The following is a 17,375-nucleotide window of genomic DNA, read 5'->3' as shown; positions in this document are numbered from 1 at the left end:
TTCTTGCTGCTGCAGAACACCCGCTCTGATGGAAAATGAATGGCAAGTTGTCACGTTGTCTCCGTTGCTTGCTGTCACTTGTAGCTAATGGGGCTGAGTCTTATTTTGTATTTTGTTGAAAGAACTAATTTAAATTCATGAAACAGGTGCCAATAACTGTGTCCAGTGAACACTGTAAACCTTTTTTCCACTCTCTCTATATAATAATAATAATAGATTAAGCTCATCTGTCTCATCTGCCAAGACATATCTTGAAGAGCTTCACAGATAACAGACTATGATAAAAGTTAAATAAAAATAATAAACATGATGAAATCAATAAAATAAAATAAGTTAAAAATAAGATTATAAGATTATGGACCACTATAAAGGCTTATTGAAAGGCCTGCCAGTAGAAGAGGGTCTTAAGGCCAGTTTTAAAGACCTCAGTGGAGGGGATGGATTTTAGGTCATCTGGGAGGGAGCTCCAGAGGCGAGGAGCAAATGAGCAGAAGACTCGATCTCCCATTGTCTGCAGATGTGTGGGATGATGTGAAGCAGCAGAGCGTGGTTTGAGTGGAGGGAGCGTGTATGTGTCTGGATAGAGATGAGGTCATAGAGATAGCTGGGGGTTTGGCCATTCAAGGCTTTGTAAGTCAGGAGAAGGACTTTGAATTTGATCCTGTAGTGGACTGGAAGCCAGTGGACTCGGACAAGTGTGGGAGTTATGTGGGCTGATTTTTTTTGAGCTGGTGAGGACTACTGCTGTACTGTTCTGGATTAGTTGAAGAGAGTTGATTTGGCTGGGAGACCAGAGAAGAGTGCATTCCCATAGTCTGTTTGTGAGAAGATCAGTGCATGGACTCAACATGAGCACAGACTTGAACTGGATTGGATGACTCTGGCAAACATATTTACTGCCAGAGTCATCAAATTCACAGGTAACATTTTTGGGACACAGACCTTGGACAAGTTCAGAGATGACTAACCTTGACCTATTTTTAGAGGTCAAAAAGTCACATTCTATTTCATTCTGTTCCATTTTTTTTGAGGGGCGGATGTGACAGCCAATCACAGTAGAGCGGCACCATGACTTCATTGGTTGGTATAGCTAGCTACAACCTCTGTTTCATTTGTGTGGAAATATAACCTCTTTGTCATATATTATGTAAAAGCAAGTGAGAAACAAACATTTCAAAAACTGAAACAGTTTTTGTAACCTGATAACACCTCTGGAGTGATTTACCAGACATTTTGTGGATGTCTGCATGCACGCTAACTTCTGCTCTTGTCAAAAGTTCATGTCTTTGCACACGCACACCCTCCTGCAGATGCTGTTAAAAAAACGTAAATATTGTTTATTATTGATTGATAGAGGGGCTTTATTCAACATGTACAAATTGTACGTACAACAATAGCAGCTTAATTAATGTAAATAATAATAAATATATAATATATCAAATCAATTTTATTTATATAGCGCCAAATCACAACAAACAGCTGCCCCAAGGCGCTTTATATTGTAAGCCAAGGCCATACAATAATTACAGAAAAACCCCAACGGTCAAAACGACCCCCTATGAGCAAGCACTTGGCGACAGTGGGAAGGAAAAACTCCCTTTTAACAGGAAGAAACCTCCAGCAGAACCAGGCTCAGGGAGGGGCAGTCTTCTGCTGGGACTGGTTGGGGCTGAGGGAGAGAACCAGGAAAAAGACATGCTGTGGAAGAGAGCAGAGATCAGTCACTAATGATTAAATGCAGAGTGGTGCATACAGAGCAAAAAGAGAAAGAAACACAGTGCATCATGGGAACACCCCAGCAGTCTAAGTCTATAGCAGCATAACTAAGGGATGGTTCAGGGTCACCTGATCCAGCCCTAACTATAAGCTTTAGCAAAAAGGAAAGTTTTAAGCCTAATCTTAAAAGTAGAGAGGGTGTCTGTCTCCCTGATCTGAATTGGGAGCTGGTTCCACAGGAGAGGAGCCTGAAAGCAGAAGGCTCTGCCTCCCATTCTACTCTTACAAACCCTAGGAACTACAAGTAAGCCTGCAGTCTGAGAGCGAAGCGCTCTATTGGGGTGATATGGTACTATGAGGTCCCTAAGATAAGATGGGACCTGATTATTCAAAACCTTATCAATCAATCAATTCAATCAATTTTTTTATATAGCGCCAAATCACAACAAACAGTTGCCCCAAGGCGCTTTATATTGTAAGGCAAGGCCATACAATAATTATGTAAAACCCCAACGGTCAAAACGACCCCCTGTGAGCAAGCACTTGGCTACAGTGGGAAGGAAAAACTCCCTTTTAACAGGAAGAAACCTCCAGCAGAACCAGGCTCAGGGAGGGGCAGTCTTCTGCTGGGACTGGTTGGGGCTGAGGGAGAGAACCAGGAAAAAGACATGCTGTGGAGGGGAGCAGAGATCGATCACTAATGATTAAATGCAGAGTGGTGCATACAGAGCAAAAAGAGAAAGAAACAGTGCATCATGGGAACCCCCCAGCAGTCTACGTCTATAGCAGCATAACTAAGGGATGGTTCAGGGTCACCTGATCCAGCCCTAACTATAAGCTTTAGCAAAAAGGAAAGTTTTAAGCCTAATCTTAAAAGTAGAGAGGGTGTCTGTCTCCCTGATCTGAATTGGGAGCTGGTTCCACAGGAGAGGAGCCTGAAAGCTGAAGGCTCTGCCTCCCATTCTACTCTTACAAACCCTAGGAACTACAAGTAAGCCTGCAGTCTGAGAGCGAAGCGCTCTATTGGGGTGATATGGTACTACGAGGTCCCTAAGATAAGATGGGACCTGATTATTCAAAACCTTATAAGTAAGAAGAAGAATTTTAAATTCTATTCTAGAATTAACAGGAAGCCAATGAAGAGAGGCCAATATGGGTGAGATATGCTCTCTCCTTCTAGTCCCCGTCAGTACTCTAGCTGCAGCATTTTGAATTAACTGAAGGCTTTTTAGGGAACTTTTAGGACAACCTGATAATAATGAATTACAATAGTCCAGCCTAGAGGAAATAAATGCATGAATTAGTTTTTCAGCATCACTCTGAGACAAGACCTTTCTGATTTTAGAGATATTGCGTAAATGCAAAAAAGCAGTCCTACATATTTGTTTAATATGCGCTTTGAATGACATATCCTGATCAAAAATGACTCCAAGATTTCTCACAGTATTACTAGAGGTCAGGGTAATGCCATCCAGAGTAAGGATCTGGTTAGACACCATGTTTCTAAGATTTGTGGGGCCAAGTACAATAACTTCAGTTTTATCTGAGTTTAAAAGCAGGAAATTAGAGGTCATCCATGTCTTTATGTCTGTAAGACAATCCTGCAGTTTAGCTAATTGGTGTGTGTCCTCTGGCTTCATGGATAGATAAAGCTGGGTATCATCTGCGTAACAATGAAAATTTAAGCAATACCGTCTAATAATACTGCCTAAGGGAAGCATGTATAAAGTGAATAAAATTGGTCCTAGCACAGAACCTTGTGGAACTCCATAATTAACTTTAGTCTGTGAAGAAGATTCCCTATTTACATGAACAAATTGTAATCTATTAGACAAATATGATTCAAACCACCGCAGCGCAGTGCCTTTAATACCTATGGCATGCTCTAATCTCTGTAATAAAATTTTATGGTCAACAGTATCAAAAGCAGCACTGAGGTCTAACAGAACAAGCACAGAGATGAGTCCACTGTCCGAGGCCATAAGAAGATCATTTGTAACCTTCACTAATGCTGTTTCTGTACTATGATGAATTCTAAAACCTGACTGAAACTCTTCAAATAGACCATTCCTCTGCAGATGATCAGTTAGCTGTTTTACAACTACCCTTTCAAGAATTTTTGAGAGAAAAGGAAGGTTGGAGATTGGCCTATAATTAGCTAAGATAGCTAGGTCAAGTGATGGCTTTTTAAGTAATGGTTTAATTACTGCCACCTTAAAAGCCTGTGGTACATAACCAACTAACAAAGATAGATTGAGCATATTTAAGATCGAAGCATTAAATAATGGTAGGGCTTCCTTGAGCAGCCTGGTAGGAATGGGGTCTAATAAACATGTTGATGGTTTGGATGAAGTAACTAATGAAAATAACCCAGACAGAACAATCGGAGAGAAAGAGTCTAACCAAATACCGGCATCACTGAAAGCAGCCAAAGATAACGATACGTCTTTGGGATGGTTATGAGTAATTTTTTCTCTAATAGTTAAAATTTTGTTAGCAAAGAAAGTCATGAAGTCATTACTAGTTAAAGTTAATGGAATACTCAGCTCAATAGAGCTCTGACTCTTTGTCAGCCTGGCTACAGTGCTGAAAAGAAACCTGGGGTTGTTCTTATTTTCTTCAATTAGTGATGAGTAGAAAGATGTCCTAGCTTTACGGAGGGCTTTTTTATAGAGCAACAGACTCTTTTTCCAGGCTAAGTGAAGATCTTCTAAATTAGTGAGACGCCATTTCCTCTCCAACTTACGGGTTATCTGCTTTAAGCTACGAGTTTGTGAGTTATACCACGGAGTCAGGCACTTCTTTAAAGCTCTCTTTTTTAGAGGAGCTACAGCATCCAAAGTTGTCTTCAATGAGGATGTAAAACTATTGACGAGATACTCTATCTCACTTACAGAGTTTAGGTAGCTACTCTGCACTGTGTTGGTATATGGCATTAGAGAACATAAAGAAGGAATCATATCCTTAAACCTAGTTACAGCGCTTTCTGAAAGACTTCTAGTGTAATGAAACTTATTCCCCACTGCTGGGTAGTCCATCAGAGTAAATGTAAATGTTATTAAGAAATGATCAGACAGAAGGGAGTTTTCAGGGAATACTGTTAAGTCTTCTATTTCCATAACATAAGTCAGAACAAGATCTAAGATATGATTAAAGTGGTGGGTGGACTCATTTACTTTTTGAGCAAAGCCAATCAAGTCTAATAATAGATTAAATGCAGTGTTGAGGCTGTCATTCTCAGCATCTGTGTGGATGTTAAAATCGCCCACTATAATTATCTTATCTGAGCTAAGCACTAAGTCAGACAAAAGGTCTGAAAATTCACAGAGAAACTCACAGTAACGACCAGGTGGACGATAGATAATAACAAATAAAACTGGTTTTTGGGACTTCCAATTTGGATGGACAAGACTAAGAGTCAAGCTTTCAAATGAATTAAAGCTCTGTCTGGGTTTTTGATTAATTAATAAGCTGGAATGGAAGATTGCTGCTAATCCTCCGCCCTGGCCCGTGCTACGAGCATTCTGACAGTTAGTGTGACTCGGGGGTGTTGACTCATTTAAACTAACATATTCATCCTGCTGTAACCAGGTTTCTGTAAGGCAGAATAAATCAATATGTTGATCAATTATTATATCATTTACCAACAGGGACTTAGAAGAGAGAGACCTAATGTTTAATAGACCACATTTAACTGTTTTAGTCTGTGGTGCAGTTGAAGGTGCTATATTATTTTTTCTTTTTGAATTTTTATGCTTAAATAGATTTTTGCTGGTTATTGGTAGTCTGGGAGCAGGCACCGTCTCTACGGGGATGGGGTAATGAGGGGATGGCAGGGGGAGAGAAGCTGCAGAGAGGTGTATAAGACTACAACTCTGCTTCCTGGTCCCAACCCTGGATAGTCACGGTTTGGAGGATTTAAGAAAATTTCCCAGATTTCTAGAAATGAGAGCTGCTCCATCCAAAGTGGGATGGATGCCATCTCTCCTAACAAGACCAGGTTTTCCCCAGAAGCTTTGCCAATTATCTATGAAGCCCACCTCATTTTTTGGACACCACTCAGACAGCCAGCAATTCAAGGAGAACATGCGGCTAAACATGTCACTCCCGGTCTGATTGGGGAGGGGCCCAGAGAAAACTACAGAGTCCGACATTGTTTTTGCAAAGTTACACACCGATTTAGTGTTAATTTTAGTGACCTCTGATTGGCGTAACCGGGTGTCATTACTGCCGACGTGAATTACAATCTTACCAAATTTACGCTTAGCCTTAGCCAGCAGTTTCAAATTTCCTTCAATGTCGCCTGCTCTGGCCCCCGGAAGACAATTGACTATGGTTGCTGGTGTCGCTAACTTCACATTTCGCAAAACAGAGTCGCCAATAACCAGAGTTTGATCCTCGGCGGGTGTGTCGTCGAGTGGAGAAAAACGCTTAGAGATGTGAACGGGTTGGCGGTGTACACGGGGCTTCTGTTTAGGGCTACGCTTCCTCCTCACAGTCACCCAGTCGGCCTGCTTTCCCGGCTGCTCGGGATCTGCCAGGGGGTAACTAACGGCGGCTAAGCTACCTTGGTCCGCACCGACTACAGGGGCCTGGCTAGCTGTAGAATTTTCCACGGTGCGGAGCCGAGTCTCCAATTCGCCCAGCCTGGCCTCCAAAGCTACGAATAAGCTACACTTATTACAAGTACTGTTACTGCTAAAGGAGGCCGAGGAATAACTAAACATTTCACACCCAGAGCAGAAAAGTGCGGGAGAGACAGGAGAAGCCGCCATGCTAAATCGGCTAAGAGCTAGTAGCTACGCTAAGCTATCGGATTCCTAAAAACACGCAAAGTGAATAATGTGTAAATAATTTAGAGGTGATTCAGCAGAAGGAGTGCTTTAGTTAAGGCACGTAAAGATTACACTGGGAAACCAATCGTAATCTAGATAACTAGATCAATCTAACTGCGCAGATTAAACAGCTAACAGATACAGAAAAACACCGCTGTGCTCCGGAACAGGAAGTGATACAATACCGCAGTGAGAGCCAACCACCAGTAGAGGCAAGTAAAAAGAAGAATTTTAAATTCTAGAATTAACAGGAAGCCAATGAAGAGAGGCCAATATGGGTGAGATATGCTCTCTCCTTCTATATATATATATATATATATATATATATATATATATACACACACGAGGTCTGTGAGAAAAGTACCTTTTTATTTTTTTCAAAAGCTATATGGATTTTAATCACGTGCGATTACATCAGCCAACCTTGAACCCTCGTGCGCATGCGTGAGTTTTTTCACGCCTCTCAGTTACGTCATTCGCCTGTGGGCAGGCTTTGAGTGAGGAGTGGTCCACCCCTCCCGTCGGAATCCCTTTGTCTGATAACTTCCTGAGAGACTGGCGCTTTGCTTGATCAAAATTTTTCAGAACCTGTGAGGCACATCGAATTGGACACCATTCGAGAAATTCAGCTGGTTTTCGGTGAAAAGTTTAACGGCTGATGAGAGATTATGGAGTGTTACTCTCGCTTTAAGGACTTCCCACGGAGCGGGACGTCACAGAGCGGGACGTCGCGCAGTGCTCCGAGGCGCCGTCGTCAGCCTGTTTCAAGCTGAAAACTTCCAAATTTAAGCCTCTGTTGACCCAGGACGTCGTGAGAGAACAGAGAACTTTCAGAAGAGGTCGGGATCAGCAGTTTATCCGGACATTCCACTGTTTAAAGGAGATTTTGTAATGAAAGACGTGCGGACGGATTGGCGCGTTGGTAGGCAGCCGGCGTGGCACACCGCCACAGGAAAAACACCTCCGTGTTGATAACCATTTGTAAAAACCAGGCGGCTTTTGATGGCTTTCAGTAGAGTGAGTATCTGAGAAATTGTTTAACAGCTGGACATGTTCCAACTTGTCCTTAAGGCTTCCAACGGAGGTGTTTTTCCTGTTGCGGCGCGCCGCACCGGCTGCCTGCCGACGCGCCAGTCCGTCCGCACGTCTTTCATTACAAAATCTCCTTTAAACAGTGGAATGTCCGGATAATCTGCTGATCCCGACCTCTTCTGAAAGTTCTCTGTTCTTTCACGACGTCCTGGGTCAACAGAGGCTTAAATTTAGAAGTTTTCAGCTCGAAACAGGCTGACGACGGTGCCTTGGAGCGCTGTGCGACGTCCCGCTCTGTGGGAAGTCCTTAAAGCGACAGTAACACTCCATAATCTCTCATCAGCCGTTAAAATTTTCACCGAAAACCAGCTGAATTTCTCAAATCGTGTCCACTTCGATGTGCCTCACAGGTTCTGAAAAAATTTTGATCAAGCAAAGCGCCAGTCTCTCAGGAAGTTGTCAGACAAAGGGATTCTGACGGGAGGGGTGGACCACTCCTCACTCAAAGCCTGCCCACAGGCAAATGACGTAACCGACAGGTGTGGAAAAAAACTCACGCATGCACACGAGGGTTCAAGCTTGTCTGATGTAATCACACGTGATTCAAATCCATATAGTTTTTGAAAAAAATAAAAAGGTCTGTTACTTTTCTCACGGACCTCATATATATATATATATATATATATATATATATATATATATATATATATATACGAGGTCTGTCAATAAAGTATATGGATTTCATTCATATGTTTTTACGTCAGACATGCTTGAACCCTCGTGCGCATGCCTGAGTTTTTCCACGCCTGTCGGTGACGTCATTCGCCTGTGAGCACACCTTGGGAAGGAGTGGTCCCGCCCCCTCGTCGGATTTTCATTGTCTGGAAATGGCGGAATGAAAAGGACTTTTTTCCATCAGACTTTTTTCAGAAGCTGTTAGAGACTGGCACCTGGAAACCATTCGAAAAATTTATCTGGCTTTCGGTGAAAAATTTACAGGCTTTACAGAGAATAAGGACTTTTACTATAGCTTTCAGGACTGCTTTAAGGACGGTCGGTGCGCCGCGCTCCAAGCTGCGACGATGCGGCACAAACCACTGGATCATTTCTAAACGGATGGCTCTGTGGATACGAGACCATTGTGTGCTCTTTCTCTGGTTATCACAAGAGCTGGACATCAGCCATTTTCCGGCAGATTTCACTTTTAACAAGACATTTTGTCATGGAAAGCCGCGCGGAGGCTTTGCGCGTCACGACCAATTCGCTGATGAAGCGAGACAAAGGAACACCTCCGTTTCGGAGTGTTAGAGGACAAGTTGGGACATGTCTGTCTCGGCTTTCAGTGCTTACCAGTCGAGTGAGTATAAGAGAAATTGTGGAGAGCTGGGCATGTCCCAACTTGTCCTCTAACACTCCGAAACGGAGGTGTTCCTTTGTCTCGCTTCATCAGCGAATCGGTCGTGACGTGCGAAGCCTCCGTGCGGCTTTCCATGACAAAATCTCTTGTTAAAAGTGAAACCTGCCGGAAAATGGCTGATGTCCAGCTCTTGTGATAACCAGAGAAAGAGCACACGACGGTCTCGTATCCACAGAGCCATCCGTTTAGAAATGATCCAGTGGTTTGTGCCTCGTCGTCGCAGCTCGGAGCGCGGCGCACCGACCGTCCTTAAAGCAGTCCTGAAAGCTGTAGTAAAAGTCCTTATTCTCTGTGAAGCCCGTAAAATTTTCACCAAAAGCCAGATAAATTTTTCGAATGGTTTCCAGGTGCTAGTCTCTAACAGCTTCTGAAAAAATTCTAATGGAAAAAAAGTCCTTTTCATTCCGCCATTTCCAGACAATGAAAATCCGACGAGGGGGCGGGACCACTCCTTCCCAAGGCGTGCTCACAGGCGAATGACGTCACCGACAGGCGTGGAAAAACTCAGGCATGCGCACGAGGGTTCAAGCATGTCTGACGTAAAAACATATGAATGAAATCCATATAGTTTTTGAAAAAAATAAAAAGGTACGATACTTTGACAGACCTCATATATATATATATATATATATATATATATATATATATATATATATATATATATATATATATATATATACTTTGCACTGGGATAGCAATTACACAATTATAAAAGTGACAGTGCTCATATGGTCAAGTGTATTTATCATTACGTTATATTATTAAATACTGTGATTTTACAGAATTGGTTCTTTTGCATTTATTTCTGAAGCTATGAAATACAAAATGATAGGTGCCGGTGATTCTTGACCAGGACTGCATGAGCAGCGTGGTAGGAGATGCTCCACCTAGCTGCACAGCACCAAACGTTTTCTTTCAATAATCATTTCAGCCTGATAGATCTGTAAAACTGTAGACCCAGTCAAAATTCAGACCCAGGCTAGGCCCCAGCCTGCAGAGGACTCATGGTCCTCAGTGTTCAGTGGGTTTTGTGGTGTGGCTGCGGGTGTTTTTTGTGCTTACTGTGTTTTCCAGAGTATAAGTTGCACCTCTTTTCTGTTTTATGAGCTCTTTAATTTGGGATTTTTGTGCATTTTTATAGTGCACTTTTTATGATTTGCATCATTTCATTTATTATTGGAGTTTATTTTCTTTCGTGTTTTTATTCCTGGGAAAGCCCTATATAAATGGTTGTTGTTGTTATAATAATAATAATAATAATAACTTGTATTAATAATAATGAAGAACACATGGTTTTTTTTGGTATATAACTCGGATGAGGGTATAAACTGCAGGACCTCTTAAAGTAGTAAAAATAACTTTTATTCATAAATGACTTATACCCTGGAAGATATGGTACATTCTTCAATATCTCACTTTGATTTATGGCACTTGGGTTGTTTTTTTCTCTTTGTTTGTTTTTTGATTGTTTATCCCAGGGGTTCTCAATCCAGTCCTCAAAGACCCCTGAAACTGCACATTTTCCATCTCTCCCTGCTCTGCCACGAGCTGATATGCTAATTCAGCTCTTAACAGACACAGGTTCAGGGGTTCTTGAGGACCGGATTGAGAACCCCTGGTTTATCCTTCTCATAACTTGTTCTCATTCTGTCTCTCCTCTCCCCCTTTTCTCTGTTCTCCACTTATCCTCTTAATGTCTTCTGACTTGCTCCTTCTCTGCTCAACCTGATTGACCTTCTCTTCTACTCCTTTTCATCTTGTTTTTCTGTCTAGATGTTGAAGATGGATCCTATCAGTAAACCCATCCCTGTCCAGATCCCTGCCCTCTCATTCCAGGCCCTCCCTATGTCACAGCCTCTGACCCCCCCTTCCAGTTCCAGCTACACTGACAGCCTTGTCCCATCCAAGGATTCTTCTCGAAGTCCGCCCTCACCTCTTTCACCATCCGCTCCTCTCTCCATCACAAGTGTGGCTCCTCAGCCGTTGCCTCCCTCCACATTTGTCAAGTACAGTACACTGGCACATCTGCAGAGCCAGTCCAAGACACAGCCAGCTGGAGCTAGTCCACCTGCCCAGGAAGCCACAAACAACAATAGCACCCTCCCTGCTGCCTCCTACCTCCCGCCACCTCCGATGACCTGCCTAGACACTGACAACTTGCCTCCTCCACCCCCTCCAGAACAAATCACCAGCTCCTGCCTACCACTGACTAACACTGGCCTCCAACAGTTCCTGGCACAGAAGTTTCCTAACATGGTGTACGACTTTAGCCCAGCTGTGCCCGATGATGATTCTCCTCCTCCACCTCCTCCTGTGGAGCTTTCTCCTCCTAGATCCTTACAGGTTTTCCAAACCCATTCCCCCAGCGCACCCCCACCCACACCCCCCAAAACCTTCACTGGTGGATTCCCTCCTCAGACCGCTCCCAAACCCTCAGGCCCATCCTCCCTCCCAATTGCCATCTCCCCTGTGTCTCCAATTACTCCCCACAGTGCACATGTGCCAGTAAAAAAGCAGCAAAGTTTCTCAACAGGACATTCACCCAATCAGCCCCCTCCCACCCTCCCAAAGCAGCACAGCCTCTCCTCCAAAACCCTCGCCCTTTCTCCCTCCTCCCCATCTTCTTTATCCATCTCCATCGCAGCTGCCACCTCCTCTTTGGTTAAGCAAATTGTCAATCAGTTCCCAGGAAACTCTGTGTCTTCCTCCCCTCCTGCATCAACCTCTGTGGAAGTATCCAAGAGCTCTGCTCCACAGTCTCCTCCAGCTGTCAAGGCCAAACCAAAATGGCAGCCAGGGGGCAGTATGGTTCCACAGTCCCCAGAGTTTCCACCACCACCTCCTGAGAGCTCTTTAGTGGATTTCCCTCCTCTATCCTGTTCATCCTCCTCCATGACAGGCTCCCCCATCAATAAGTGTCCTTCCATCTCCTCCACTGGGTCCAACAAGAGGGGTCCTCCTCCTACCCCCCAGAGAGCTTCCTCTATTCGGTCCACTTCATCAGGTGAAACCCAAGATGACAGGCCAAAGAAGGTGGAAAGCCTCGTCTCCAAATTTGGCCAAACTCCACAAACTGGTACCTCATCCAGCTCCTCTTCTGCAACTGGCTCACCTTCCAAAGATTCCACTGGGCTTCCCAAACCAGGGAAGCTAAATCTGGCAAAGCTTCCATTGGTGCTCCAGGGATTACAAACTAGTCGCCACCAACAGCCCTCTGACTTCTTATCCCCTCCTCCTCCACTTCCCCCATCACAACTTTCACATTTGGATTCATCTCCCGATTACTTCCCACCTCCCCCAAGTGATTCAGAGCTCTTTCTTCTTCCTCCACATCCGTCAGAGTTCCATCACCCTCCAAAAGTTGCTGTTGTGAACCCTCAACCTCAGATGCCAGCACATCAGGCAATAACCTCATCATCATGGAAACAAGGCTCATTAAAGAAGGGGGAAGTACCCCACCCAACACTCAACAGGCGGAGCAGCAGTACGATGCAGTACGACAGTACAATTTCAATCCCTTTGTCGCCACCTCCTCTTTCGCAGACACCTCCTCCTTCTCTGTCTTCTTATTCTTCCTCTCCTGTCCCACCTACTTCCCCAAAATCTGCAGTGTCTAGTTCCCTGGCACTTAAAAGCCACTTTCTAGAGGACCTCAATCGCACTCTGAAGAGAAAATCAGTGTCACGCCACGGGTCACTCACATCTTCTCATATCATGCCCTCCTCCAAGATGGAGCCCGTGGGCACGATGGACGACATGGTGCTCCTCCCACCTCCTCCCCCTGAGTTTTTGCAGCAGCAGCAGGGAAGCCGGGCACACTCTCACACGCTTTCTCGCCACCACACACGTTCCCACTCTACCAAACATAGCAACATCTCTGGCTATGCAACGCTGCGGCGAGGCCCGCCTCCTGCACCACCAAAACGGGACCAAAGTACCAAACTGACCAGTGAGTGGTAGAAAGACAGAGGGCGGAGCCCACTTAACTGAACTGATCAAGTAGGTGTCAGTGTTCAAGCAAAGAATTAAAAAACTAAGAATAGGTTTGTCTGTATTCTCCACCTTTCATGCTAACAAAGCCACTCCATGGATTCCATGCGAGTAACAAGCCGGCATCCCTTCTTGAATCATCATTCTTATTATCGTCATTATCAACATTATTACTGATCCACATGTTTAATCAAATGACATGAGTAATATCTATATAGATGTATGTATACAAGCAAAACGGAAACTGGCATCTCTCAAGCTTTTCCCAAAATGTCTGTGCAGCTTTGCCTTGAAATATATTAAAATCAAATTACAGATGTGTTGCTCCAATATTACTGGTACTGCATGGACCATTACATTGGAAGTGAAGGAAGGGAGGGCAAGAAAGTTTGAAGATGTGCCTAGAAACATATTTTGTGTCCTGGAGAAGCACAGTTTGAAAGAGAAGTTCCATTTACTGCAAACGTTTGAGTTTATATAATATTATTTAATACTACAAAGATAATGTCCTTATCTTAATTATTTTAAGTTGGTTGGTGTGAAGTTTGATGTTTGACAGTATATGGTTCTGAATTTTAAAAGTACGTATGTTTGGTTGAAAAAAATTGATCTATCTTAGACCCACCTACATATAGTTAGAAATGTCCATCTGTTTTGCTGTATATTTCTAGTGTCAGTTGTAGCATGTATGTAGCATGGCCCAAGTAGAGGGTCAACCCTTTGAGTCTGGTCTGCTCACTCAGAGAGCCAAAGTTCCATCATTTCTGTGAAGCCCATGTGAGTTTCAGTGAGGGATAGACACTGGATCATGAAGAGAAAAATCTTTCATTGCTGCATTTCATTATGATCAAAGGTGCATCTTGCAAACTTGCAAACATGGACACAACAAATGGCCTGATTGAAACTGTGGGAGTTTCTTGTGAAAAAGACCCTGAAAGCTGCCAGTGGTTGCATTGAAGTCACCAATGTTCACATGAGGAGGTGTTTAATGTATGAGGGTACTCAGAATGTCATTACACAGTTTAACAGAGGTTTTGGGCTGTATGAGGAGCTGACAGCACAGCTTGTGATGAAATTGAAGGGAGACAAGGAGACATTTATAACAGGAATCTGTGGTCTGGTGACACTCCAACTGCATACAGAGGAATCAAGGAACCACCTTCTTGAGGTAGGTGATATGACCTGAAATTAATATGGTATTTTGCACTTTTTGGATGATGGTTGTTTTACATCCCTGTGTGGTAACACTTTATATTAACTCCATGCTATAAAGCATTAGTAAAACATTTATAAAGTGTAAGTAAATGCTTAAATAACTACTTGTAAAACATTTACAAAGCATTGTTTTTTACTAGCTACTCATTGGTAAGAACATAAATAGATGCCATAATAATTATTAATAACAAAATATGTAATGTCTTCATAAAACATTTATAAATTATTTTTAAATTCTCTATAAACCATTTAAGAAAAGTTGATCATTAATAGTTCATCATTTACAAACGTAAAATCAGACACTATTCATTAGTGATAAAGATGCTTTAGAAATCTTATGTTTGTCTTTACATTTTTTCCTCACAAATTATTAAGCCTTTACTAAGCATTAATAAAACATTAGTTGATGCTTAATGTATGTTATAACATTTGTAAAGATTACATTAACTACTTATCCTTTTTCCTCAATACTTTATGTATCATTTGTTAATGTACAAAGCTCAAGGCTCTTTCCCCATCACTATAAGTATGCAGTTTAAAGACTTTATCTATGTACAAATTCTTCTTTCAATGTACGAATAAGCCTTAACTGAGCATTAGTTAAGCATTTGCAATATCCTTGTGGTGATTAAATTTGTTTTATAACTCATTTGTATATGCTTAATATATATTTTAATCAAAGTCTCAAACAGTTGACAGTTTCATTTTTATATTTCCATTTATAAATGCTTATCAATGCATTAGTAAACTTAATAATACTATTATAAAGCCTTTACAAGCTGTTAGTAAAGTATTTGGTGTGAGCTTAACTAAAGTGATGCTTAAATTTGAATTCTAACTCATTTGTAGATGCTATTTATATGTGATACGCAGAGTCATCAACAGTTGACCAATTCACTTTTATATATCCATTCATAAATACTTATCAACACATATTTTGTTTTGTTTTTAGTGATGTTCAGTTGGGAGGTGGTGTCGATTTGCGAGTAATTGCACCGCCATTAGTTGCTAACCGATAGCTAAACGTGGGTTCAGAACGGTTCGCCATTAGCCGCTAAGCAATAGCGGCTAATCGGCTAACTGGTATTAAAAACGAGTTTTTGCATCCGACGATATAAATTCACATCGATCAAGTGGATAGCCTCTCGGACGGAAACAAAGTGTCCGCTTGATGATTTTCAACCTTAACATATGTTAAGCAGTTAGATTTAGTACTACAACGGTTAGGAAATGCAGCTTTAGCCTAGCTTTCGCTAACACTTATGCATGTAGCTGATGAACCATCATTTTTGGTGAAGTGTCCGCTGGAAGTGTGCGTGAGAACACCAGTGATTAAGTAACATTAGTCTATGGGTTAAAGTTCTCCGTCACCGCGACGGATTTCCGTCATTTGGAAAATTTAACCACACATACGCGTGCGCACGTGGTGTCATGCATGTTTTGGGGCCGAAATATGATAGTCTCACTGTCAAAGCAACATCCCATTCTGCGCTAATCAAAACAGCAGCAATGTCAGCGTGGATTGCGGAGGAAGGGACTGTGCGAATTTTCACTCCTCTCCGTTCTGTTTACTGCTTGCTATGAGCCATGGTCCTTCTCCTCTCTGTCTTTGTGGGAACATTGGCAGACACTCCCCAAGTAGAGCGAGGTGTGGCTTTGCTTTGAACCAATGAAGCAGTGATCCGACTCTGCTTCGATGGTTTGTCGCTTTATCTTAATTTTCCCCGCTAAAACCCTAAAGAGCATATGTCTGTGAGTAATATTTAGCTTTTTTATATTAAACCGACCTGTTATGGTCTTCTAAAACAGTTGATAGATGTATTTTATAACTTAAAAACGGGACCGATGCTAATGCGTTAGCATGTCTATGGCGTTTTCAATGATAACGTTAGAAGAATCAGAATCGCCTTTATTGTTGTAATTTCCATTACAACGAGATTTGAGTGCAATTCCAAAAAAGTGCTTTCCGTGGTGCGAGTAATTTTTAGCCAAATGAAAGAATTTAATGAAATTAAATTAAATGAAATGAATGAATGAATTAAATGAAATGAATTTAACGGTAAATTATTCAGAGTATATGCACAACTAATATAAACATAAGGTAAAATTAAATAAAATGAAATGTGGACTAAGTAATGTAAAACAAGAATTATATACAACTGGTTAAGTTTAATAACAATTTGTTTCGGTCAAACCACATCTAAGCTTTGTTTTTACACAAAAAAATTAAATGCAGTAAATTGCACATTTGTGTCATTTTCATGAAAATAACTTATTAAAGATCACATATTACACTTTGGTCAAGCCTTTAAAATACCTTTGTGGACTCTTGCTGTAATATGTTGTCAGTGGTTGAGATAGTTTCTGTAGGTATCTAAAAATGCTCATAATCGGATGAAACCTGATGGAAATCTCTCAAAATAAAACAAAACATTATTCGAGGTATGTTTTTGACGAGAATATAACATCATAACTTTATTACAAGGTCAAACGTTGATGTTGCGTGATAAAGGCCTTTTAATAATAACTCACTTCAAGAAATAATGGCAAAACTCACATGTAAGTAAAAAAAAAAAAAAAACAACAACAAAAAATGGTTAATCGATTACTAAAATAATCGTTAGTTGCAGCCCCAGTTTGTTTTAGGAGTGCGCATGTCTTTTCAAAACGGGTGACAGTGTTACTTGGTGCACAGCAGAACAACATTGTCAGTTGCTTTAGGCCCTAATTTTGTATTTTATTGACTGTACCGCGACACAGCACCCATTTGGTGCATTCACCGGATTAGAACAAATCAAAATACTACAGAAGACAAATAATTTTTACTTGACAGTTTGAAGTGACTTTTCTTTGTTTCAGTGGGCTTCATACTCATTAAAATTCACCAGAATATACAAAATTTGACTTGCTCTTTTAAAAAAAATCTGTGGGAGATCCCCCAGACCCCCATAGTTTGAAGTGAGTTTTCTTTGTTCAGAGGGCTTCATACCCATTAAAATTCACCAGAATATACAAAATTTAACTTGCTCTTTTAAAAAAAATTCTGGGGGAGATCCCCAGACCCCCCATAATCAATACTGTGTTTTTACTTCACAGATTGAAGTGAGTTTTATTTGATTCAGAGGGCTTCATACCCATTAAAATTCACCAGAATACACAAAATTTGACTT

The 17,375-nt window shown here is 41.7% G+C and overlaps 1 protein-coding gene across 4 annotated transcripts in view; it reads left to right on the top strand.

Moving 5' to 3' along the window:
• The window catches only part of raph1a (Ras association (RalGDS/AF-6) and pleckstrin homology domains 1a), a 356,622-nt gene extending 343,051 nt beyond the window's left edge, over window positions 1-13,571 (top strand). For 2 of the 4 annotated variants that reach the window (XM_034185831.1, XM_034185830.1), the window contains exon 18: window positions 10,774-13,571. In XM_034185831.1, coding sequence (XP_034041722.1) covers window positions 10,774-12,960 — 2,187 coding nt within the window. In that variant the 3' untranslated portion in view covers window positions 12,961-13,571. The remainder of the gene's footprint in view (window positions 1-10,773) is intronic. The other 2 variants (XM_034185828.1, XM_034185829.1) reach the window with 1 other exon arrangement.
• Window positions 13,572-17,375: the final 3,804 nt, after the last annotated feature.

This window comes from Thalassophryne amazonica, chromosome 14, assembly GCF_902500255.1.
Source record: "Thalassophryne amazonica chromosome 14, fThaAma1.1, whole genome shotgun sequence".
NCBI classification, from domain to species: domain Eukaryota; kingdom Metazoa; phylum Chordata; class Actinopteri; order Batrachoidiformes; family Batrachoididae; genus Thalassophryne; species Thalassophryne amazonica.
The sequence above is the reverse complement of the archived record's forward strand: the minus strand, read 5'-3'. Positions and strand labels throughout refer to the sequence as shown.